Consider the following 26,143-nt stretch of genomic DNA (forward strand, 5'->3'; position numbering starts at 1 on the left):
GTGCAGCCCTTTTCTCTGAGCATACTGTGTAAGTAAACAAGGATTTTAATATAGAAAATGTATTATTATAGGCATTTTCTAAACACATTAACATCAATATTGTAAGTTTTGTGTATGTGTTTTATCGCTATGCCATGCCTTGGGAAGTATAACTAGCCTAGCGTGCATGCTATGCAGAATGTAAGTTGTTAACACTTAAAATTCATTATTTGTCTAAGCTTTAAAACATGGCACCAAAAAACATTTCTCCAAGCATTAAACATAACGTGGGTACAGGTTTACCTAGAAAAAAAGAAAGCCAAATTATAATTCTGCTTGTTTATTGATAGCAAAAGAAAAAGCAGAGCATTTTTCTGCATACATCTTAGTTTTATATTTAAATTGAGTATAGAAATAAACTCTTTATTTGTAGTAAATACTTTATATTACACATTGTGATATAAATTTTACTCTCTCTCTCTCTCTCTCTCTCTCAAGGGGCTCACAGCCCTTTAAGCTTTTAGAAGTTGGTCATTTGCTTTGGTAAAGTAACACAATAACAGAGCAACTACAACAAGAGAATTTACATATAAATCAGCACAAAGTGAGATGTGACACTTTTTCTGTTCAGCAGTAAATAATAATTCAAGACACTCAATAACAATGGGCCCTTTGTACAAACACAATCTCATTCAGTAAAATCCTTGAACCTAACAAACACCCTAGGCACATATTCAAGTTTTCTCATACCCAAGCACTCACTGAGAACAGGAAAACTTGAAAGTCTTTGTTTTAAATGTGTCTTGGTTAAAGAGGATTTGTGCTAAGTTGTACTGAGAAAACTTTAAGAGCCCACGTGGAATAACAGCAAAACTATTTTCTCCATTTATTATACAGTAGGCTACTGAATTTGTAGAGACATTAGACCAACAATCTTCCAATAAGGGTCAGGTTTGTCAGTGCATGGGTCTTATGACACAAATGATGTATAAAACAACACAGTGTAATACAGAAGTTTGGGGTTGGTAAGATTTTTTTTTTTTTAAAGAAAGCAATACTTTTATTCAGCAAAGATGCATTAAAAGCGACACTGATGACATTTATATTGTTACAAAAGATTGAAAATGTCTTTCAAATAAATGCTTTTCCTTTGAACTTTCTATTTATTATAGTATACAGAAAAGTATATCACTGTTTCCACTAAAATATTAAGAATAAGATAATATTAAATAATAATAAATGTTTCTTGAGCACAAAATCAGCATATTAGAATGATTACTGAAAGATCATTGACGACTGGAGTAATGGCTTTGCCATCACAGGAGTGAATTTCAAAATATATAAAAATAGAAAACATTTTATATTGTAATAACATTTCACTATATTACTGTATTTTTATCAAATAAATGCAGCATTGGTGAGCATAAAAAACTTCTTTCAAAAATCTTACCAACCCCAAAATGAACAGAGGTGTAACTGGTGAAAAATGAAGGAAATTAATATTAAGGGCATGATATGAAAAAATTCCTGACTTCAAATAGCTTAATTTCCTGGGCAAATAACGGCAACGTTCTGTCATTTTAGATTAAGAATGAAGAAGCGTTTATAATATTTTCTTGAATTAAGCATTAACAGATGGCATTGTTTCGCCATGGCATATACTGTATAAGGCAAACCAGTGATGTGAAACCAGGATCTTTACAAATGCAAGTGTCATAACCCAAAGTACAAAACAACCAGGGTTTGACACTCGCTGAAATGATACAGTTATAAACAGCGCATTCTATGATACCAAGAAATGGGGTAATATATTGTACCTGATATGGATCACAATTACAAAAACATAAATAACTCCGATCCAGGTCATACATTTGTGATGTTTTATGCTTCTGATGATGCGTTATTTGTCTTGTCCCCATCTGTAGGCACACTGCTGTACTGGCAGTCTGTGGACATATTGATTGCAGGTTTAGCTGGAGACCCAGACGCTGGTAAACTGTTCTTCAGGGCTGCATCACGAGAGTCCAGCCAGTAAAAGGAAACCATCAGGAAAAGAGCTGATAAGGCCACTGAGATGCTGCAGGCCAGGAACATGTACGTGTACTGTTCGGTTCTGTCCACAAGCATTCCTGTAACACAGGTACAGAGATATGATAACATTTAACAGTTCCTTTCATATCTAGAGAAGTAAGAAACAAAACAAAACAAAACTGTAAATTAACCTATACACTCCTGGTCACAAGTTTGGAATTTCTTCAAACAGAAATCACGATTATCATACAGTTCAGACAACTGAACAAAATAACATGAACTTTCCTGGAGGTTCTGACAAAATGTTATTCTCTTCTGTCTATTTGAAATGTTTAATTAATCTACAACCGAATTCCAGAAAAGTTGGGACGTTTTTTAAATTTGAATAAAATGAAAACTATAAGACTTTCAAATCACATGAGCCAATATTTTATTCACAATAGAACATAGATAACATAACAAATGTTTAAACGGAGAAATTTTACACTTTTATCCACTAAATGAGCTCATTTCAAATTTGATGCCTGCTACAGGTCTCAAAATAGTTGGGACGGGGCACGCTTACCATGGTGTAACATCTCCTCTTCTTTTCAAAACAGTTTGAAGACGTCTGGGCATCAAGTTTATGAGTGTCTGGGCATCAAGTTTATGAGTGTCTGGAGTTTTGGTGTTGGAATTTGGTCCCATTCTTGCCTTATATAGGTTTCCAGCTGCTGAAGAGTTAGGGTCGTCTTTGACGCATTTTTCGTTTAATGATGCGCCAAATGTTCTCTATAGGTGAAAGATCTGGACTGCAGGCAGGCCAATTCAACACCCGGACTCTTCTACGACGAAGCCATGCTGTTGTAATAGCTGCAGTATGTGGTTTTGCATTGTCCTGCTGAAATACACAAGGCCTTTCCTGAAATAGACGTCGTCTGGAGGGGAGCATATGTTGCTCTAAAACCTTTATATAGCTTTCAGCATTCATAGTGCCTTCCAAAACATGCAAGCAGCCCATACCGTATGCACTTATGCACCCCCGTACCATCAGAGATGCTGGCTTTTGAACTGAACGCTGATAACACGATGGAAGGTCTCCCTCTTCTTTTGCCCGGAGGACACGGCGTCCGTGATTTCCAACAAGAATGTCAAATTTGGACTCGTCGGACCATAGAATACTTTTCCACTTTGAAATAGTCCATTTTAAATGAGCCTTGGCCCACAGGACACGGCGGCACTTCTGGACCATGTTCACATATGGCTTCCTTTTTGCATGATAGAGCTTTAGTTGGCATCTGCAGATGGCACGGCGGATTGTGTTTACCGACAGTGGTTTCTGGAAGTATTCCTGGGCCCATTTAGTGATGTCATTCACACAATCATGCCGATGAGTGATGCAGTGTCGTCTGAGGGCCCGAAGACCACGGGCATCCAATAAAGGTCTTTGTCCTTGTCCCTTACGCACAGAGATTTCTCCAGTTTCTCTGAATCTTTTGATGATGTTGTGCACTGTAGATGATGAGATTTGCAAAGCCTTTGCAATTTGACGTTGAGGAACATTGTTTTTAAAGTGTTCCACAATCTTTTTACGCACTCTTTCACAGATTGGAGAGCCTCTGCCCATCTTTACTTCTGAGAGACTCTACCTCTCTAAGACATCCCTTTTATAGCTAATCATGTTACAGACCTGATATCAATTAACTTAATTAGTTGCTAGATGTTCTCCCACCTGAATCCTTTCTAAATTTCTTGCTTTTTCAACCATTTGTTGCCCCCGTCCCAACTATTTTGAGACCTGTAGCAGGCATCAAATTTGAAATGAGCTCATTTAGTGGATAAAAGTGTAAAATTTCTCCGTTTAAACATTTGTTATGTTATCTATGTTCTATTGTGAATAAAATATTGGCTCATGTGATTTGAAAGTCTTATAGTTTTCATTTTATTCAAATTTAAAAAACGTCCCAACTTTTCCGGAATTCGGGTTGTAAATTTATTTTTTATTTTTTACAGTTTGAATGACTGATTCAATGACTCACTCATAAAGACTTACTGTTTATATCCGAACTATAAATTTATAGTTCGGATATAATATGAATAATATGAATATTTGCAACACAGAAATAACGATACGTGGTTGAAAAGACTGTTTGTGCAGCTTTAAGACCTTATGTAGCCCCACCCCATTTTTTCCTAAGATAAGGTAAGCCAAACATAATGTGTATTACTGTAGTAGCACTCCAAGGTGCTAGGTTGTGCTTGGCTCAACTAATAATGACATTTCTGTGTGAGAAAGAGCCAGTTAAGCTTGACCAGATTGAGAACACAGCCTCCGCTCCCACCAACAGGCAAATCCAGATTAGTGCTGTTACAATGGAGAAGACATGCCATTCTTTACTCAAACACAGGCACAGACTCCCTCACAGATAGTTACACAATCACATATGTTTCATTCTATATCATAGTGATTTATTCTTTATACTGCAAGAATGGTTGGGATGGGAATGCCTTGAACATTTTTTTTATGGTACTTTACTTTGACAGGAAGGTTGAGACATGACAGGAAATAATGTTCATTTCCTGATCCAAGCAAGATCTGATCTTGGGTTAAGAGCAGTTGGATTTTTAGGTAAACACATTATGTGTTCATACTTTTTTTACATCAAGGTTTTAGGGTAAAATTGTTATGAATGTGTAACAAAGTCTATTTTGTAGGTACTGGTCACTATTTCTTCACTAAATTTCCGTAAATTTAGTTTATTTTGAAATAATAAATATAAACGACAATAAAAGGCATATGGTCATACAACTATAGAGGATGTTCAACTAAAAAACAAAAATTCAAATTTCAAACTTTAGAAAAAAGTGTAACTTTTTTTTTAAATAGTCCTGACTTTACTTAAAAGTCAAGCTGTTTGTAGAGTTGAGTGCTGCAGTTTGAAATAATAAAATAAACTTAAAGGGATACTTCACCTCTGGAAAGATGAATGTGTATTTAAAATGGGTCATTTATGTAGAAGAAATGTGAAATTATTTTTGAATTTGGAGCTTTCTAGACTGAGAAAAGCCAGAAAATGTATTTTTAGCTTATGTGGATGAAAGACAACAACTCCCAGAATGCACTTGCTTCGCTGCCCTAGGTGGCCACGCCTACCGGTAACAGAGTGCAGTAGTTAAAGTGTAACCACCACAACCAATTAATGTGTAAATTAAAGTGCTCAATGTGTATATATGTAAAAAAAATCTGTCTTAAAATGCGTTAAAATAACATTTATTGGGGTTTCTTCAAAGGTAGCATGTTTTTTACCGTAACTGGGTGATGACGTCATAAGAGGGAGCGCGGGCGGTAATGCACTCACTCTGTGTGTGCCGGAGAATAAAACGATTCGCGGGACTCCCGCAAACTAGAAATATCTATGAATAAAACATAAAAATGAATACATTTTTATTCATCTGTTGCAGAAAAGCAATAAGAACAACTAAAACAAAATAGAAACGGTTTACAGGCAGAGTTTCTATTTCTAACATGTCTGCAGCGTTGAGCGATGTAGCCAATCACAGACATGTGTTGATTTCTTGAACGCAATAATGGCCAATCAGAAGCATTTACGATGGACTCCCCTCACCGCTCAAAACTGACTTTTTGTTCAGTGCTGAATTCTGTATGCTGGCAAATCCTCTAATTATAACAAATATAGTGTATATATTATGAAAGATTCATTGATAATAACAGAGATGTGTGAGATCGCGATGAACTGATGTCAGCTTTTTAGGAATTATTATGGGAGCGCACTTTGCGCGCAGTCATGCCAGACCATGCACGCAGTAGCCCGCTTGCTTTTATGTTATAACAGTGATCAGGAGCATGTATGCTGATGTGTATGGCGGCGACACATAGGCTAACTTGAAAGTATTTGGAGGTACAGAAAAAAAGTCTTTTTGCGGGCGGGAGCGGGACAAAACATAAATGTTGCGGGCGGGAGAAAGTAATATAGAAAGTAGTTGAGAACGTCAGTTTTAACGACCCACGTATTAAAAAATATTCGGGTTTAAACCGGGCTCATAATTACAGTTAATGTGTCGGGCAGGGCCGGACCGGGCTCGGACACAGCGGGCTCGGGTAGGGTCTTGCTTGATTTTTTTGGGCCCGATCTAAGCTCTACCTCGGGTAAGTTATGCTAACACTTACAGGCACGAATCAGCCGTATGTCCTTGGGGAACTTGTGGAGCCTCTCCCCAGTTTTTGATGTATTCGTACATCCCGCACAAACACAATAGTTAACCATTTTTGCTAGCTAGGTCTCCAATATAACGTAACTCCAAGGCCTGGAGCATAGACAGTAAAAGCTTGGAGTACCTTTTATGACGTCACGCCCAGCCTAGTGGAAGGGAGGGGGCGTGCTTAAAACCACTGTAAAACGCACCAACTTTTCATATTATATTCAGCATTTTGGTATAAAAAACATAAAAAAAACAATGGTGGGCGGTTCTTATCTTTATGTTTAGTAAGCACATTGCATTATCTTCGTGAAAAATGTTACCTGCAATTTACACTTTAAACAACAAGTCTAGGCTACTAGTGAGTCTCCGTGATGAGTCTGCCCGGGATTTCGAGATCGCCCAAAATGTCCGGGATTCGGCTTTTGCGTTCTACAGTCGCCATTAATTATGTTTACTGTGGCGAGCAGGACGAGACTGAGGGCCGCGGGAGAACTACGCGAGGCCGGTGGCGTGATTACTGACGAGCGACACCTGTGAGACCATAGACATCATGATGTCTATGTGTGAGACGCACCGGTCTCGTATCTCTCACGGAGGAGCGGGAATTTTCTTAGCAATGTTAAAACGCACATCAACCGATCACTTGTTTAGCGTTCATGTAAACACTACATTCAGATTCACCAATCGGAATGAATTCAGTTAGATTGAAACAAAAGGTGTGCATGTAAACAATGGGCAAAAGCTGAATCCAGGACATTTTGTACGATCTCGACGGCCAGACATGTCCAGGAAAAAGAGGATGGTAACCCCTACTACTCAGCTTTCTCCTACTAAGTTACTCAGCTTTCTCCACAGAACAAGAGCCTGCTAGCTTAGCTTCCAAAAAAAGATGGCTGACACTGTGTACATTTTGTGAGTGAGATCCCACCCTCTATGGGCGGGTTGAGAACATGCGGGACAGCCTCTACTACTGGCTGTAGTCTTTAGCCTCTGGCCAAAAAATCCTCCGATGACGCAAAATGAGATTTTTCGGAGGATTTTTTCCAGACAAAAAAAAATACATAAATCTCTCGTCCCAAGGGGATATGAGGGTGGAAAGCACGGTAATTTAAAAATACTACAGGTTTCCTACTAATACAAAGCTTAATGCTAAATCCTGAAGTATCCCTTTAAAATACAAATAAAAAAAGATGTATATAGCACCTTTAGCAATAAAGCATAATAAAGTGTCTCACAAATCATATATTAAAAAATAAAACACATTCACAAGTCAAGTCATCTTCATTTATATAGCGCTTTTAACAATGGAGATTGTTTCAAAGCAGCTTTACAGAGATAAACATACAATTTACGGTAACAGAGATTGTTTTGGCTTTATAGCGATTTTTGAATAATATTATTTCCAGCTAAAGTTAGTTTTGATTGATTCACTTCCAGCAAAATTATCATTTGTTATTACATTAGGGGCCACTAAGACGACGGCCGTTCTCTCTAAACAGACTTTAAAGGTGACCTATAATTCAAAATTGAATTTACCTTGGTATAGTCAAATAACAAGAGTTCAGTGCATGGACATGACAGAGTGAATCTCAAACTGGACTGTTTTCGCGTTCTCATTTAATTCACGTTTATGAAAAACACCCCTGAAAAACGGTCGGTTCTCCACACAATACCGACTGTGACGCAATAGTCGGGATCATTAATATGTACGCCTCCAAATATTGCATAATGCCAGCCCTCAATGCCAGGTGGAACTGCGCAGCCGAAGCATGGCAGTTGCTCAGTGTGGATGTACACATGAACACAAAAGTATTTTTTAGTTCCTTCATCTGAGCCTCTGAAGAAACAATGGGTTAATTTTATTTTCTCTGGAAATGTCCAAACATTTCACCGACTGTTTCCTCAATTTGGGCCAATACAGAGCTGGCCTCGGATCGAGCTACCAAGCAACACTTTCTGATGTGTAATTGTTCAAGTTCAGACAGGTAATCTTTCTCTCAAAATCGTTCAATACTGTTTATGCATCAGTAAGTCAAGCCAGTGACTAAAATATCAGCTTCACATCGTTTCTTTTAGTAGGATGAAAATAATCGTATTTAAATTGTGAACAAATTATATACAGAAAGCGATCAAAGAACAATCTTTCCACACAGCGCGAGTTTATCTGGACACTTGCCAAACTCGTTATGAAATCAATGACGCACGTTACTGCACAACGAAGCTCTTACTGTATTTACATGATCGTGTTTGCATTGGTGAAAGCAGAGAGAGTGCAGAAACAGCTTTGCAATGATAAGATCTTCATTCTCGCGATCAACACACTGTCATCTGCTCAATGCTCATCACGGCAACATTTTATGTGATGGGAATAGATCTAAATACTTTAAAAACATCTCACGATCCGTTAATCTCGATAGCTGTTATAGTAAAAACGTATAATAGCAGTAATAAAAGTATTCGGGAGAGAGTTTCACATGTAATGCGTAGCTATTTCATATGCAAGCATGTCAGCCAATCACAGCAGTGGCCGCGGTTACACTGAATCCCACAGCAGACACGCCCCTTCAAACAGAGTGTTCAAATCAGACGCTAAAAGCAGGCTAGGAAAAATGCCATTTATTTTTTAAATTATGATTATTTTTTATCTAAAAAACATACTAACATTATAAGGGTAACCCAGGAAACATTATAAAATAATAAAAAAAACATTCTAGGGCACCTTTAAACACGAACCTGTGACCTGATGGCGTTCACATGCGCATTAAAAATTGATTCTATAGTTATATTCGTTTGAATTATGTGCGCAGGTTTGTAATTTCCCTACAAACCATGCCTTAAACTACTTGTCTTGCCAATACATTTGATAAAGAATTTAGTTTTATTTTATCACTTCAGGGTACGCGAACCGGATTTTCAACAACGCTTTATCTGTAGAGTGGGAAAGGGATCCTCCATAGGGAGAGGATAGTTGACACTTCAGCACTGCATTGTCATCGGGTCCAGGCGAATCTATGTCTATGAAATCTATGAGTCTATGAAAAATAAGTTAAACAAGATTTAAAAAGAGACCGATTTAGCAAATCTAAATGGTCAAGTGTTATGACAACTGAAGTACAAATAAGTAAAATGGGCTCACAATAAATATTAGGTCATAAAGCTGAATGCACAATAGCTATAAATGCAGTTTACTTTCCAACTCTCCAAAAGTATTTCAGGTCAACCACCTTTTACTTTACAAAATGTTTTGTTTATCAGGGGTGTTGTTGCTAGACCTGAATGCCTAATGATGAAAAGCTAGAAACGCCCCTGCTATATCTATGGAAACTATACTTGTTGTCTCAAGTCTAGGGCAGGAACAAATGTTGAAATACCAGCGAGACCACATTTAAAATAGTCCCTGTCTGTTTTCAATGGATGGTGTCTGGATTTTAGATGCCTGTTTGTGCATTCAAGCTATGTCGAAATGACCGTATTTATGAGCTGAACAAACACGAACGCAGACATCCCAAACTGAAAGAGAGGGGGGGGGGTTTGACTGGATTGTTGGGGGGGGGGGGGGTGACAGCTTTCATGAGGCACACAAGCAAGGTCTCTCGCTCTCTCCCTCTCTGTCATGCGCGCGCTACACCATTTGGAGCACAGTATGTTCTTGTCACGGTAGACGTATTCGCTGGTTCCTTCTAGTCTTGTGTTTATGTTGTTGTATGAGTGCACGTGTGCAAGGGGCGTGTCTGTATGTCATTACCTGATCCGCTCCAGCTGTTCATCATTACAATCACCAGCTGCAGTTCATCTCACCACGCTTCATAAACTCACCGCTGTTCTCTTTCTCTTGAGAATCCATTCTTCGGATACTATGGTGAATAAATTCCTCGAGTGAGGATGACGAGGCGCTCGCTGCTTCCATTCCTGGGTCAGATCGTTCTGTCATGCTGAACTGATCACAGGAAGCAATCGCGAGTATAACAGTTTATTTTAAAGCACAAACACACAAAGTCCAGGACACAGTAAGCCAGTTGGTGAAAGGTGACGCAGGGACTTCGATGGTCAAATCCGGTGAAGTGAAGACAGACGGTGAGACGACCCAAATCCACACGGAAGACGACGAACAGGAACACCAGGCAGGAACACGAACCAGAAGACAAGGAAACATCAAACAACGATCTGACAAAGATGAGAGAACAGCGGTGAGTTTATGAAGCGTGGTGAGATGAACTGCAGCTGGTGATTGTAATGATGAACAGCTGGAGCGGATCAGGTAATGACATACAGACACGCCCCTTGCACACGTGCACTCATACAACAACATAAACACAAGACTAGAAGGAACCAGCGAATACGTCTACCGTGACAGTTCTGTCTCGCATGCGCGCTCTAGATTCCAGGAGATTTGAGCTAATTTCCGGGCATCAGGGAGACGCTATCAATATGCGGGAGACTCCCGGAACTTCCGGGAGACTTGGGATGTCTGCGTGGGAACGGCCGTATTTTAACCTCTCTCACTGTACGATCTAGGACCACCGTTTAGGAGCCATGACCACCACAGAAGTCACCACGATTGGTCATCTTTCGTCTGGGACAGCCCAATATCGTACAATATGTACAGGGGATAAGAAAAGGTACACCACCATTTTGCATCGACAAAAGTGACTTAAACGTACCTGACGTCGTAATTACGACTCTCCAACGCTTAAATATGAACTTCCCAGGAGGACTTGAACACACCTCATTTGAGTCGTACATACACATGGCAGTGACATGGTGCTGTCGACCGACACTACACATAATTCAAAATACAAAGTTTTCTTGTTACCTGCGAGGGGAGGTCCTATCAGCAGTGTGACGCTTTCCATGATGGACAGCAGGCCGAGCGCAGACGGGAATAGACTCATATCCACTGTATCCATCAGGACGGTGAACATCAGTGACCCTACCACGCTCATGGACAGTCCGTATATCAGCACGTAAATTAACAGCACATTGAAATTGTGAGAAATGCAGCAGATACTATTACTGAGTCCATTTATTAGAAGTGCGGCTGAGAAAACGTAGATGTGTCGACCTTTAAACCAGGAAAGGCTGAAGAGCACTCCGGCGGGAGGCCGCACAAAGATGTTGACAAAGCCTAGGATGGAAAGAAGTAGGGCGGCTCGGCTTGGATCCCCTTCGTGAGATGATGCATAAGGGACCAGGAAAATAAGTGGCACCACAAACCCCAGCATCATCCAAGTGATGCCCAATGAAAACACCCGAAATCGCAGGTTACTGTAGAAGAGGTCAAAGGCCATGTGTTTTCTGAGGCACGATGCTAAACTCTGACAGATTCCCAGCACACCTGCCTTTTTGCCTGGGGGTCTGGGACTGTTGGTCATCATCTCTAACTTTTTGGGCTTGCGAGGCCTGAGCGGTCTCATAACGGCTCCACAAACACAGCAGTTGAGCAGCACAGCACCAAGCACCAGAAAGCTTCCTCTCCAGCCCAGCTTGCTCTGCAGATAGTCACCTAAAAAGGGCAATGCACACAGACCCAGAGCAGTACCAGTGGAGGACATCGCATTGGCAAAAGGACGACGGCGCACAAAGTAGTGGCCAAGAATGGTGACAGCGGGCTGGAAGCTGAAACAGAAGCCCAAACCTGTAAAACAAACAGAGGGTCATGCATTATATAGAACTGACTGATGGCTTACAAACTTGCTAACTGAATTACAAACTACAAAACAAAACTGAAGTTCATTGTACTAAATAATCATCAATGAATAATAAATACATACAATCTGTAACTGTAGATACGTGAATGTAAATAACACATTTAGTTACGATTAAACAATATGATAATCAATATTATATTATATAATAATTAACAATCAATCAATTAATAATATAAAATAAATTATCATGTATTAATTACTTGTCAACTACCAGAGCTGTAAATGTAAATACATTTATTTATTATTTATTTAATTAATAATAATAATATTTATTAATGACCAAATATTTCATTCGATTAAAATGTAATTGAATGTAATATTAAATATTTAATTAATATTTATATTATTTATATTTTTATTTATTTATATTTATATGTATTTATCATTTACATTTATTTTGCCGCTTTATGCTACAGTACATCCATTTTTAATATTTGGAACTATTTTTGTGGGTGGTCATTTTAATAAAACACATAATTAAAACAGCATTCGCACTGGCAGTAGTGGTGTTGTACTGAATGCCTGTAGCCAAATAACAGCCATGCTGATCATAAGCAGGATTCTTGTGTGCTCAAGAAAATTCTTATTCATATCAGGTCAGACGGTAAAGCGCTTAGCGATAACTCTTTATATAATCACAATGACGTTTATGTAATCACTGCTGTTGCTCTTTCATATACAGATCAAGCAAGATGTCATAATCACTCCCTCTGGGGACTTACTGACCTGTGATGACCCCAGTAGTGATGTACAAGTGAACTATTGAATGTGAGAAAGAGCTGACCGCCATCCCCAAACCACTCAGCATTCCCCCAAACATTACTGTCGCCCGGCAACCGAAGCGCTCCACCAGCACACTGCACAGAGGACCTGGAAGAAAAATGCTTACAGTAAAAAAAAAAAACTTTCATTTGAGATGGCTTACTCATTTTCAACAACCAGCTACTCAAAACACCACCAATGAACTGCCTTGTTCAAATATCAACATACAAGTAATTGACACATGGCAGTTTAAGAGGTACACTTAAGTGTGTGTAATAAAATGTTGGATCTAGCTGTTCCTCTTTTTTTATTATGACTATGACTGTTACAATGACTACCGCTATAAGGGTATGATAAGGGTATGACAAATACTTTCGCAAGGCACTGTATATTAGATCCAACAGACATGGTAATTAAAAGTCATTATACATTATACTTTTAATTACCCTGTCTGTTGGATCTAATAAACCTCTTAAAAAAACTTTTTTCCTCACATCAATCTACACTCCATACACCATAATGACAAAAAAACAGATTTGTGATAACTTTGTACAATTATAAAAAAAAAACTGAAATAATTACATTGCATAAGTATTCCTACCCTTTTTTGGGATAATTGAAGTTTAGCTCAGGAACATTCAAATGTCACTTGTAGATGTCACTAAATTTTGAGTGGAGTTATCCTATGGCATATTAGATTGAATGGTATGATTTGGAAAGGCACACATCTCTCAATGAAAGGTCTAACAGCTGAGAATGCATATCAGAGCAAAAACCAAACCACAAGGTCAAAAGAACTGCCGGTAGAGCTCAGAGAAAGGATTTTGTCAAGACACAGATCTGGAAGAAAATTCTGCTGCATTGAAGGTTCACAGAATCATGTAGCCTCCATAATCCCCAATGGAAGAAGATGTGAACAAGTAGGACTCTTCTTAGAGCTGGGCTCCTTGCCAAACTGAGGAATCAATGGAGAAGGGACTTGAGTGGTGACCAAGAAGTTGATGGTCATTCTAGTTGAGCTCCACGATCATATATGGAGATGGGATAAACTCAAACATCACTGCAACACTCCACTTATCTACTTTATGGCAGAGTGGCCAGACTCAAGCCTCTCCTCGGTGAAGACACATGAAACCCCACTTGGAATTTGCAAAAAGGCACCTAAAGGACCCTCTCAAACTCTCTGGTCTGATGAACCTCAGTTCCAAGCATCATGTATGGAGGGAACCAGGCACTGCTCATCACCTGCACAGTACCATCTCAACAGTAAAGTGTGTGGTAGAAGCATCATGCTGTGGGGGTGTTTTTCAGCTGCAGAGACTAGGGGACTCGTCAGGGTAGAAGGAAAGCCCAACGCAGCAAATATAGAGATAGCCTTAATGAAAACCTTGTCCGGAGCATTCAGAGCCTCAGACAGGGCAGAAGGTTCACCTCCCAACAGGACACCCTATGCACACAGCTAAGACAATGCAAGAGTGGCTTATGGACAACTCTGTAAATGTCCTTGAGTGGCCCAGCAAGAGCCTGGGCTTGAACCCAATCAAACATCTCTGGAGAAACCTGAAAATGGCTGTCCACCAATGGTTCCCATCCAACCTGACAAAGCTTGAAAGGATCTGAGGAGAAGAATGGCAGAAAATCGAAAATCCCCAAAAGATTTGAGACTGTAAAGGTGCTTCAACTAAGTACTACATTAAGGGTACAAATACTAATGCAATGTACTTATTTCAGTTTTTCCTTTTTAATAAATTTGCAAAGTTGTCACAAATGTGTTTTTTGCTTTGTCATTGTGGTGTGTGGATTGTAGATGGATGTGAAAAAAGTCATTTAAAGTAAAGCAGCAACAATAAAATGTGAGAAAAAAGAAAAGAAAGGGTATTAATACTTTTGCAAGGCACTGTAGCTTAATCAGATAATGACCACAACTTCCTTCTCACAGTGGAGAGATAATACAAGCATATCTACTCCAAAATAATTTTTTAAGAATACTGAAAGGTTAAAAAAGGAGTATAAACTCATTGAATACAAATACGAGGGGTCTGAGTTAAATAATTTGGTAATTTAATTAAATTGTTGATTAGTGTTTATTTTGTAATACAATTGCTGGAAAAGTAACAACTCTCTGGAGTGGAGGTATTTTTGCAAGTTAAATTTCAATTAAGAGACACAACTATAAGAAAGCGGTTTGTAGGATTATTCTTCCAAAAAGTTTAAATACTGTGACACTGTGGCACTTTCAGAATATTACTCTGTTATTTAAACAGCCTGATTTCACCACATTGGCTGGTAAGTTTTGGGGTTTGACTTCTTGTTTGTCCGATCAATGGTAGATGTGTGAATGTCTGAAAGTCATTATTTTTGCAATTTTGTTTGGTGTTGCTAGTGTAGAAGAAATTATAACTGTTAAACAAAAACTGACTATATCACATTCTTACCTCCGGCATGCAGAACTGACGTCATTATTGACGGCACCCAAGATGTCTCACTGTAACTGGCTTCAAATTCTTCCTGAAGATCTAAGTAGAAGATGCTAATGCATGCGGGGAAGGCCAGTGTCAGAGCTAAGACAAGGATGGTAGCCACCAGGACCACCCATCCCCAGCCTCCATCTGGAGCATCGCAGGTAGCTGGATGATCTTGATCAGAAGGGGGTCTTGGTCCTTGTTTCTCTCCCTCAGATTCAGGCTCATCTAGCTCCCCCGCCTGCTCCTCCAAGCTGGAAGGTTGTTGAGGTGCCATGTTTCCTAAATGATGGTAATCAAGTCACTGCCGTTTTTTTCCACCTGATCCGGGGGGCTTTGGGCTCTCAGCACCAGAAGAGCGGGGAAACACATTCTTGTATATTCTATATCACCAAAATAAAGTGTCCTTGCTAAAAGCCTATAAAAAGAGGGGAGGGGGAGGGGGGGTTATGCAATAATCTTATTAAACAAAGATCCATTTAAAACATTTTCCATACAAACAGGACAGAATTTGTAAAATATAGAAGCTACAAAAGTGAGTTCTAGTATGAACATGTCAAACTCCTCTTTGTTTACTTTTCCAAGTTCAAGTGGACCAGAGGGGGAAGGCCGGGTTATTGGTCACATCCACCTTAGAAATGTTTCAGTTTGTTTCATCTGTAGCCTAACTTAATATTAACCAAATGAACATTTGTCTAAAACCTACTACAACACATCTGGATGTAGTCGTTTTTAGTTTTTCTTGTAATCTTCTAAGTCACTGAATTGGTTTCTTTCTTCTGTTGAATGCAAAGGAAGAAATTTTGAAGAAGGTTGGTATGGTAACCAGACAGTGACTTCCATAGTATTGTTTTTCTTAAGTCAGTGGCACCCAGTCAACTGTCTGTCAACATATTCTTTAAAATATATTTTTTGTGTTCAACAGAAGAAAGAACCTGAGGTTTGGAACAACCTGAGGGTGTAATGACAAACTTTTTCATATAAAATGACATTCATGTGTCGCGACCTGGCGTTACGATGTAACTTAGGGGTCACTGAACGAACAGATAAAAAGATTCGACTCACTGGGATGAATACAAATCCCCACCACTTATATCAGTTCACATTCTCCTTTGTCTGGTGTTTTTGTTGCAGCTGTTAAAGTGTTCTGAACATGATGACATATCTGCTTTCCCGGAAGAAGCGACTTTATACATAAACAACAAAGACACTAAACGAAAAGCCGATGTAGCGTAGCCTATGTGCTTACAATAGCTGCCAAAACACTTTAGAAAAAAAAAACCCTTTAAGACGTGTTTGACCGGCTAAAGCCCTAAAGTAAGCTTCTCAAAACAGTCTTTTATTGAAATTACCTGAAATTGGCCACATCACCGGGATGACACGAGTCAATGTCAAAATTTCATCCTGTTCTTCAAGCCCGATACGAGTGGAAAAAATGCGTATTGCCATGCTCAAACACGGTAAAATTCAAAGCTTGACAAGCTAAACAACAAACAAACCTTTTAGCACATTTTCAGGCATCCACGCCAGTGCCGCGTCTCTGTGCTGCTGCGGAGGCTGCGGCGGAGACTGCCATATCAGCGGTAGGAAGGAGGAGGCACTGAGAGGGAGCAGTTTCAGGCTCCGGGCGATTAAGCAAAGGCAAATGTAACAGCCTGTTCTTTCACATATCCCACTATGACTACATAACACAAATGGAGAGAGCTAGATTAAATTGGTAACGGCTCCTTTAACAGTCTACACGTAGGGAAATTTGAGTACCGGGGCGATGGCATGGCATTTCCTCTTGCCTTTCCCCCAGAGCGACTCGGTCTCCTCCGCCTAGTGCCGCGCTGAAGGGCGGGTTTCAATATGCTGGCGTAGTTTAGCAAATATAACCCACAGACTTTATTTTAATGCGTTTTTTAGTCCATTCATACAGCAACTGTTATGATTATTAAAAGTAAAATTACCCCCAACAGTAGAGTAAAGTAACAGGCTACTGATCCCATGACGCAATGTCCTTTGTGCAGTAGTTTCTAAATCCAAAACAAACATCTTATTCTTACCCAAAACACGCTCGGTTATTTTCCAATACTAATCATTTACAAGTTAAACATATTACGACCATTTTAATTTAGATCACCTGAATTAAAGTATATAGCCATCGAGCTGAGATAGTTAAAGAAGAAAGAAAGAAATGTCTGTGGAACTTTCTTCAGTGGCAGATGTTGGGCAGAATGTCTGTCACTATAAAAGCGAGTAGTGACTGAGACTGTCATTCTGCCCAACTTCTCATTTTGTGTTCCATGGTAGAAACGACATATCTGGTCAAAATAAAAAAATTGGGGGTAAATTATCCCTTAAAATCATATAGCCTAGTATTATTTACAGGGTTTCCATCAAAATTAAACATCAGTAAATTTTAAAATAATGCTTTCCTGATATGGCAAATTAACATTTCAATAGTGATTTTTTTTAAGGCTCAAAAATATTTAGCTGTCCTAAAATTACGGTTTGTGAGCACAAAATCTAAAATCTAATATACATTTATATAATATAGATTTCTATTTTTCTAAATGTCAAAATGTTTTTTTTAAACAGAATACATATTCAAAGTTTTAATGTAAAAAATTGTACATGCCACAAGTCTGAAACACAAACACATTTTATGATAAAAATCAAACATTATCATTTTGCAATCTGTACATTGCAAGAAACTGCATCAGAAGACAAACTTCAAAAATGAAAACAAACAAAAAATGAATATTGAAAAGGACAGTCTGATCAAGACTATTCATTTCCAGAACACTTAGCTCCACAATCTCCATAGCCTATAGTGACATATTTGACACTTTACATCAATACTATTGACAATGCAATACACCCAAAACATCTGATGAAAGAGCAGGTTTTCAGCACGTTTAAATGTATGTGTACTGTATATTAAAGCATGCAGGTGTTGTAGACTAACTATCATGGCAGAAAAAAAAAAAAAAAACTCTTCTGTTAAACACGGACCTTGTTTTTAACTTTTATCTGAAAATGTTGACAGAGTACTGCACTTTTGGCCGGCTCAAAAACATTGATTGAAAGTCAATTTTTTAAACCAAATAGAAATACACGGGGTGTTGCAAAAATATATTTTGCCTTAGCAAGCAAGTTTTTCCAAGTTTGATTTTAGTGATCTCTACAAAACAAACAAAATAGGGCCAGATTTTCCACTTCTTAAGTGTTATTAATACCATCTGTAAACTGTCCATGCACCAATTCACCTTTACAATATGACAATATCCCAGCATATAACATTACATACTCAACACATTGCATGCTTCCAAGTTGCCGTTCCAAAACGTCAACCTCCTGGTTTTTCAGAATAGCATAAATATTTTCACAAAGAAAATATCTTTTATCTATCTTTTTGTTTGATCTTAAACAACACATGGTACAAGACCTAAAGGAGAATGGCAGATTTCTTTAAGGAAACGATACAAAGAAGTCTCAAGTGCTGTAAAGCATCAGCAGTCAATGTGACATTCATATCAGTTTCCTGAACCGTCTTAAATAAAACTTGAGACTGCACATGACATTTTCTAATGCCTAACATGGGGTTCGATTCTAAAAATAGAACAAAATCTGAAAACAAAATCCACACAGTGAGAACATTATAATGTAGGTAGGTGCAAAATTAAAAGTGCATTGGGGCAGAAATGAAAAAGCTAAATATAGATGAACCACTGAAACAAGAACAAGAACAAACTCAGGGGAAATGGGTACATTCAGTATCTGAGTCAAGGAACAGAACTGACTTAGTCAAAACAAAACATGAGATTTTAACAATCTGCATTTTAAGAAGAGTAATCTAGGAGTGAAAAACACATAGGGCACGACAGGTCAAAGGCACAACACTAGACAAACAGGTGGGGTGGAGAGAGACTTAAACGGTGCCCTCTAGATTTGAATCCAGGACTCTGCTTTGAAACCAGACCTGAAGCCTATTTAAACAATGGGAATGTACAATAGGATCCTGTGAGAGAGCCGAGGTCCCGTTAATATTTGAGGCTGAACAAATAAACTCTTCTCAGGAGGGGGAAAAAAATTAACATAAAAAAAAAGGAAAACCAACGACCACATAAACAAAGTATACTGTAGCTCACAAACTCAAGTACTATGCCTTCTTGATATGATAAACAAAAGGACATGAGTGTAAACTGCGATAAAGAGGTAAAATCCTTAACGGCATTTAGATAGGAAGAGACAACACTTTAAAACACTGCAGACCATAAAAACGTCACCTAAAGTCCACACACATGATGCCATCTTACACCGATCCCTAGATTCAATAGTTTATCAAAAGATATGAATAACCAAAAGTCAGCCTGGATACCATTCAAATACTGACAATTTGTGATATAATCACAGCAGATTCAGAAAAACCACTATGAATTTAGTAAAAAAAATCAAAACAGGAAATCAAGTTTATTTAAGGGCAACTGGTTTGAAAGACTGGGCTTCAATGTTAAAATGATTTACCTCTAGTGATAAACTAGTTTTGGGGGGAGAAAAGACAAGAACGTTCCACAATAAATGGATCCCTTTACATTCAAAAACATTCCACTGACGTGATCAGACTTTGTTGAACAAAAATTTGTTAAACAGTTAAATAGCCAAAATGTTACAGGGAGAGCTATATCTCAATCTAAAATGTCAGAAAAGTGTAAAAAAAAAAAAAAAAAAAAAATGCAACAAAGAGCCACTAATGCAGTTTTGCCCTGACTCAAAACTTGTGGGCACTTTGTCTTACAACAGTCTCCTGAACCACCTGGACTATGTAGGCTTGATACCTCTATGCAAGAAATCTCCTGTTTTTTTCCAGTCATCGACACAAAGTTTGAAGGAACCACACAACAAATTCACATCTCAAAAATTACATTAGGGGTCAATACAGAACCTCCCCCAATAAAATAGAGAAACTCATCTTGATAAACACCCACAAAAAAAACCTCGACCACTATGGTACAGATATTAACAATGACTTGCATTCGGCCTCTTCATAATACATATGTTTGTAATATACATAAGCCTCACATGCCCTACAACCACATATTTCTTTGTTTTGTTATTTATTTCCTGTTTTGATGCTTTGAAATATCCAGCGACAAGGCATAAAATAAAAAAATCCAGGATGACAAAAATCAACCGGAGCGAACTGGAAATGTGAGACGTCTTCACAGCGATGGACACGCGATTTTGGGCATCTGACCGGACAATTGGCAGTATGAGTTCTCCCTTCTCCTTTAGTCCTTTCCAGATGGGTAAATGGGTAGTTAACGAAAGAAACATGCCACTCTGAAGAAGTTCAAAAGCCGCTGTCTTCTTTTTATCCATTGCGCCATCTGCTGTGCTCTTGGTCTGACCAGGCAATGGGAAGTGAATGCTGAAATGATGCAGATTTGGCTGATAATGATTAGATAATGCGCTTGTTAATAGAAGCTGTATTGACGGTCGGAAATGGAGTCTATCTTGCACCCCGTTTGGAAGTCCTGAGGAGATTATGGTCATGTGGATGCAGCCGAGCCAACAGGGGCAACTGCGCCCCCTTTAAACATTTAAAGCCAGCAGCTTTAAAGATTATGATGATAATGACTGGGATATGAGGAGGATGATGATGAAGTCGGCATAAATAAGCATTAGGATGAATGATGAATCCTTCCCTGTAATCCTCTCTCTGATCAGTCTTGCATCAAATGTAATGATCTGAGGTTTGACCTCGGACACATTTTTCGATTAGTCGACAATAGCAGTGATAGTTAGTGGTGGTGCTGATTGGTTAATGTTGCAGCACTGCAGGGAGGAGGGGGACTGAAACCCCCACAGTGGAAAGGCACAAGGGAGGAGGGGACGGTGAGGTGAGGGGTGGTGGGCTAATGAACTTGAAGTCAGCTGTATGGTGGAGGAGGATCTGGAGAAAGGAAGTGAGGGATGGGAGATCTGTCTGGGCTCCTCACATCCTGGACCCCCTCTCCTGAAGGATCTGTTGGGGAAACATGAGGACAACGATGAGCTCTAAAATTTTTAATTAAATAAAATTCTCCTCAATCTGTTATGGAAGTTAAGAACCATTAATAAACACTAAATAATACCACTTTTTTTTTTTTTTTTTTTTTTACTTTATTGTATTATTATTTTATTTATTTTATTAACTACTTCTGTTATTATTACTACTAATAATAACCATAATAATCAGTATTATATTTTACTTGATTTAATAATTTAATAGAAACTTTTTTTGTAGCAAAAAATAAAAATAATAATAATAGGGCTATACGATTTAGGGGGAAAAAATTGCATTTGCGATATAAAAATATTCCAGGTTTGCTGTGCTTTTTGAAGGGCTGCGCATTTTTATTATTTCTTCTTATTTATTCATTTCATTTAAACTTTTTTGTAACAAAACATAATAATAATAATAATAATAATAATAATAATAATGTAACTTCATCTTAGTTTAATAATTTATTTGAAAACATTTATGTAGCAAAATATTATATTTTATAACAAAATATCATATTTTGTTACAAAAAAAAGTTTTCAAAAAAATATATTCAACTAAATAAGGTAATTAAAAAAAAGAGCTCATCATACCTTAGCCTTCTCAGTGGGCTCGATAACAATTCCGTTAGTGGAGTTGTTGAGCTCCCGGGAAACGACGCACAGGAATTCGGCCTGGTCCTCGTTGCCATAGTTATAGGAAGAGCCGATGCTTATGAGCTTGAGATGGACAAGTTGAGTCAAGTTTTTACCATAGCAAACAGATAAGCAACAAAAACAGCAAATTACGTGAGTCCCAAAGAAAGGTGTAGGGACTCAAAAGGTGTTTGAGCCTGTCTCTCAAAAACAATGTACAGCATCTACAATCTGTTGTTTGGAGGGACATGACTTATAAGAAACAACCTGATAAGACATCAAGGAGCTATCAAGAGATCTGCAGTATGTCTGAGTTCAAATATGCTACTACAATAAAATACTGCATGTCTAGACATAGGATCTCTATTCTCTACCTATACCGGTCAATAGTATCACATTATGTGATGGGGCTGTGAAGAGAAAACAAAACCTACCTGTTCAAACTTCCATCCGTCTGACATGGTGGAAACCATTTGAGTGAGCTCCTCTTCTTGACATTGTAATACACGATACACATGCTTCACAGGGCCCTGTAAAAACAATCATATTCCATAATGAATTCATTCTGTGAAGATGCACAGGTTTTTAGAAACCCATTTAAGGATAGTTCACCCAAAAATGAAAGTTCTATCATTATTTACACACCCTCATGTTATTTCAAACCTGTATGAGTTTAATTCTTCCATTGAACTAGAACAAGTTATTAGAAAGAGCATACTATTTTCCATACAATTGAAGCACAAAGTTCATTGTATGGAAAAGTGCAGCATGAACATTATTCAAACCATCTTCTTTTGCATTTCACAGAAGAAAAAAAAGAAATACGAGTTTGAAACGACATGAGGGTGAGTACCCTAAAATGAAAAGTCTCTCGTCATTTAAACTATTCCCTTAAAGCAAATTCTCAATGCGTGTCTATTTTATTATAGGAACATTGATTCAAATAAAGTTCCCTTCAGTTCCTAAATAGTTTCGAATGAGGAATTCACATTCCAATGATAAGTACTCTTTCCCTTTGGCACAGACTGCTTAAAGTCGAAGAATGAAATACCTCCTTTGAGTAATGCCAGTGATACTAGCAAATTTGCTGATTGATTGTATTAAAGTGTCCTGTTCCTCGGGCTGTTATTTTCCCACATACCTGAGACGTTCTGTTCTCATTGTCTCGTATTCTCTCCTTCACCAGCCTCACAAGTGACGCAATGTTGTAAAACTCAGCTTCCTCTAGAACACCTGCAGTAGCCAGAGAATCAGTAAAGATCTATCATGTGGTTACCGCTTTGTAATCAGAAATAAATATCTGGAAAAATATAGTCTTAAAAGAATGGTTCACACCAAAATGAAAATTCTGTCATTTACTCACCCTCATGTCCTCGCAAACCTGTATAACTTTCTTTCTGCTGCGGTACACAAAAGAAGATGTTTCAACTATTTTGTCCACACAATCAAAGTCAATGGGGTCCAAAATATCATTGGACTCCATTGACTTTCATTGTACGGACTTACTTTGTGTATAACAGAATAAAGAAAATTATACAGGTTTGGAACAACATGAGGGTGAGTAAAAGAAGTCAGAATTAAACATTTTGGGTGAACTATCCCTTTAATGCTACATCCATGCCAATAAAAGCAATACAAAAATTATGCACTACAAGTAGACCAAATTGGTAACAAAACAAAAACAACATGCAATAACTGCCATTGTCACAATTTGGAGCAATGACTCACAAAAAAAGACACAATTATTGGACACATAGACTGTAAGCCTTTCAATATCTCACCAGTCCTGCAGGAAATTATCTCTTACGTGAGTACACTGTGGTCCCTTTCCACAAAAAAATTGATGTTTCTAAATGAAACTAGGTCATTACTGTTCCATTAAGAAGTTTTTGAGGGCAGCATGCCCAGATCATCTCACCCTCCTCAGCGAGGTTCTTGTTGATGATCAACTTTCCATGCCTCAAGTAGTTCAAGATGGGTCCGAAATATGTGGGATCCCTGTCAATCAAATATGCTCCTGTCTCATCCTGTGAGAAAAGACAACTAACAGTGTGAATAGTGCTATTTGCAATTGCAATTCATAGTTTTCGATTTCCTTTACCATCACTGTTTTAGTCGCTGCAGTTAAAAGTGTTAAATCATTTGTGAAAACCCCCCTTGACAAACCACTGATACCATTAACATCATGTTAACATCACTGAAGCAGCAGGTAAAGTAGCGACTGATTACCAAGTGATTGAACATTTCTAGAACCCAGTTTGTGAGACCTTTCATGCTCCAGTATTAGGGCAAATTAGAGTAGCAACAACAGCTTTTTTCAAATGAGAATCTTCAGTGAATTTTAAACTGCAAACTGTGATGTCTATTTTTACATGAATTGACACCTTGGAGAGGAAATACTCTACTGCACTGTGAAACGCTTGTACACCCTGCTTTAAACAGTTCAAGTTAGTAGAAAACTTAACATGGTAGCTATCTAGATGGTCTAGAGATGGTCAAGATGGTGGAGCAAGCTAGTAAACTTTCTTGGACCCGCAAGAAATTTATGAAATGCTACCAGCTTATAGTCACTATGATATCAAAATTGACAATTTTTATTTATGGAATATTGCAGTATTTAATTTATCAGTGTACTGTACAACTATTTTTTTTTTTAATTCATGTTCCCTCATAATCTTTAATCAAAATAAGTTCCCCTCCCTCTTGCAAGGACATTGACATCTCTTCTCTGATGATGTTTACCGGCTTGAGGATGGGACAACCTGTCACTCGCATCAGTCGCATGAGATCACAGCAATGGCAAACCACAAAGAACCAATGATCCAATCAATTTCCGATGGAAAAAATAAAGTCCCACCCTACATTACGATATACTTCACAACAATAGGGAAGAAAAGGTGGCCATGCTGGTTCTTGAACATGTTAACCTGTTTCTAGCTGGTCTAAAATGGTAATTCCCTGGTCCAAACTGGTAGACCATCTTGGAACAACAACAACCCAGTTAGCTGGTGATGATCATCTTAAGGTGGTCAAGGTGGTTTATGGAACATGGTAACTGGTGAAAGTGAAACAGATAATGACCAACTTAGACCATGTAGAAACCAGTTATGTTTTTTTTTTTTTTAAACCATCTATCTTACAGGATTAATTAACCTAAAATGAAAATTCTGTCATCATTCAATAACCCTCATTAACCACCACTTTATTTCTTCTATGGAACATAAAACAAGATGTTTTGAGAAATGTATTTTGTTGTCAATACTGTTTGGTTAATGGTTACCAACAGTCTTCAAAATATCGTCGTTAGTGTTCCACAGAGGAAAGTAAGTCATACAGGTCTTTGGAACGACGTGTAAATGATGACAGAATTGTATTCATAAAGCTGGATTTTACCAGCTGAGCTTCATGTGTATGCACTATGCATGTATAAGTATGTGCAGTACAAAATAAAATGCACACATACAACCCTTTATGTCCACAATGTATTCATTCCCAATGTTACCGTTGCATACAGATGAAAAATTACATGTAATGACGTGTTTTAATGATGTAAACAGAGCCTTACCTTATCCGAATCCAGATCTGGATCGTCCTGACATAATCGATACAAAAACGATTTAGGATCCCTGCACAGGGTCTGTTTCGTTGTAACAAAGTACGTTCCCCCGACATTCAACCGAACCCACCGAGATCCTGGCTTCTCTGTGGCTTCTGGTGATGGGGAAGTGGGGTTGCTCTTCATAGGAAACCCAAACACAGCTCTGGAGCTGGAGACCCCTGGACTGGACAAGCCAGTCCGGGGCGGAATCACCAGAGTAGGGGAGGGGAGTCTCACGTTCACTGAGCCTCTGATTTCACAATGCTCGGTCTGCTCGATGATGCCAGTCGCGTTGGGTTCAACGTGCAACTCTGCCATGTTTTCGCAGCACAAACAGTCAGTTCCGTCTTGATCAGAGACCAAATGCCTTATTTAGCGCTCCGCAGGGCGCTGTTACGCGAAACGGGCCGGGTTTACACGCGTTGATAACGACGACGGCAAAATTGCTGCGGTGTGTTAGTAACGCTCACGCGAGGCGACATAGCTTACAATGCCGTAAAACGCTATACTGATCCGTTTTGTTTATCCAAACGACCCATGCAAGCTACAAATATTATGGGTGAGACTTAACATATCACTTCCCGGTCAGGGAAATCTATATGTGACAAAATAAAAGTCTGGATAATGGTATTTTTGGCATTTCTTTATTTCAGACATAATGTTCGGGAAATTGTAGAAATGTTGGCTTTGGAACTAACCGAAATAAATGTTTAAGTTTAAAAAAATTAAATAAAAAA

General features: G+C 38.4%; 2 protein-coding genes and 1 long non-coding RNA gene across 3 annotated transcripts; 1 reads left to right on the plus strand and 2 right to left on the minus strand.

Annotated features, from left to right (window-relative positions):
- Window positions 1-584: 584 nt before the first annotated feature.
- On the minus strand, window positions 585-16,950 carry slc16a5a (solute carrier family 16 member 5a). The gene is made up of 5 exons (XM_056255643.1): window positions 16,642-16,950; window positions 15,116-15,560; window positions 12,645-12,788; window positions 11,024-11,845; window positions 585-2,108 (listed from the first exon to the last, which is right to left on the minus strand). The coding sequence occupies exons 2-5, from the start codon at window positions 15,417-15,419 to the stop codon at window positions 1,861-1,863; spliced, it is 1,518 nt and encodes a 505-aa protein (XP_056111618.1). The 5' UTR covers window positions 15,420-15,560; window positions 16,642-16,950; the 3' UTR covers window positions 585-1,860.
- LOC130088723 (uncharacterized) lies at window positions 6,947-7,244 on the plus strand. The gene is made up of 2 exons (XR_008807491.1): window positions 6,947-7,012; window positions 7,046-7,244. It is a non-coding gene; the product is annotated as an uncharacterized LOC130088723 (long non-coding RNA).
- Window positions 16,951-19,585: 2,635 nt separating the features above from the next.
- On the minus strand, window positions 19,586-25,999 carry kctd2 (potassium channel tetramerization domain containing 2). The gene is made up of 6 exons (XM_056255653.1): window positions 25,374-25,999; window positions 23,727-23,835; window positions 22,950-23,041; window positions 22,243-22,338; window positions 21,767-21,892; window positions 19,586-21,155 (listed from the first exon to the last, which is right to left on the minus strand). Exons 1-6 carry the CDS (start codon window positions 25,722-25,724, stop codon window positions 21,126-21,128), a joined length of 804 nt encoding a protein of 267 aa, XP_056111628.1. The 5' UTR covers window positions 25,725-25,999; the 3' UTR covers window positions 19,586-21,125.
- Between the last annotated feature and the right edge of the window lie 144 nt (window positions 26,000-26,143).

Source organism: Rhinichthys klamathensis, unplaced genomic scaffold (genome assembly GCF_029890125.1).
Source record: "Rhinichthys klamathensis goyatoka isolate OS25496 unplaced genomic scaffold, OSU_Roscu_1.1 h1tg000121l_1, whole genome shotgun sequence".
Classification (NCBI taxonomy): domain Eukaryota; kingdom Metazoa; phylum Chordata; class Actinopteri; order Cypriniformes; family Leuciscidae; genus Rhinichthys; species Rhinichthys klamathensis.

What these genes read in the sequence shown, in the direction of transcription:
- slc16a5a (XM_056255643.1), bottom strand. Translation starts at nt 15,419, where the DNA reads ATGGCACCTCAACAACCTTCCAGCTTGGAGGAGCAGGCGGGGGAGCTA. An exon ending in GTCAGTTCTGCATGCCGGAG is followed by an intron (nt 12,789 to 15,115) that starts GTAAGAATGTGA and finishes TTTTTCTTCCAG; the next exon opens with GTCCTCTGTGCAGTGTGCTG. An exon ending in GATAGGACCTCCCCTCGCAG is followed by an intron (nt 2,109 to 11,023) that starts GTAACAAGAAAA and finishes CCTGTGTTACAG; the next exon opens with GAATGCTTGTGGACAGAACC.
- kctd2 (XM_056255653.1), bottom strand. Translation starts at nt 25,724, where the DNA reads ATGGCAGAGTTGCACGTTGAACCCAACGCGACTGGCATCATCGAGCAG. An exon ending in CAGATCTGGATTCGGATAAG is followed by an intron (nt 23,836 to 25,373) that starts GTAAGGCTCTGT and finishes CTTTTCTCACAG; the next exon opens with GATGAGACAGGAGCATATTT. An exon ending in ACGGATGGAAGTTTGAACAG is followed by an intron (nt 21,893 to 22,242) that starts GTAGGTTTTGTT and finishes GTCCATCTCAAG; the next exon opens with CTCATAAGCATCGGCTCTTC.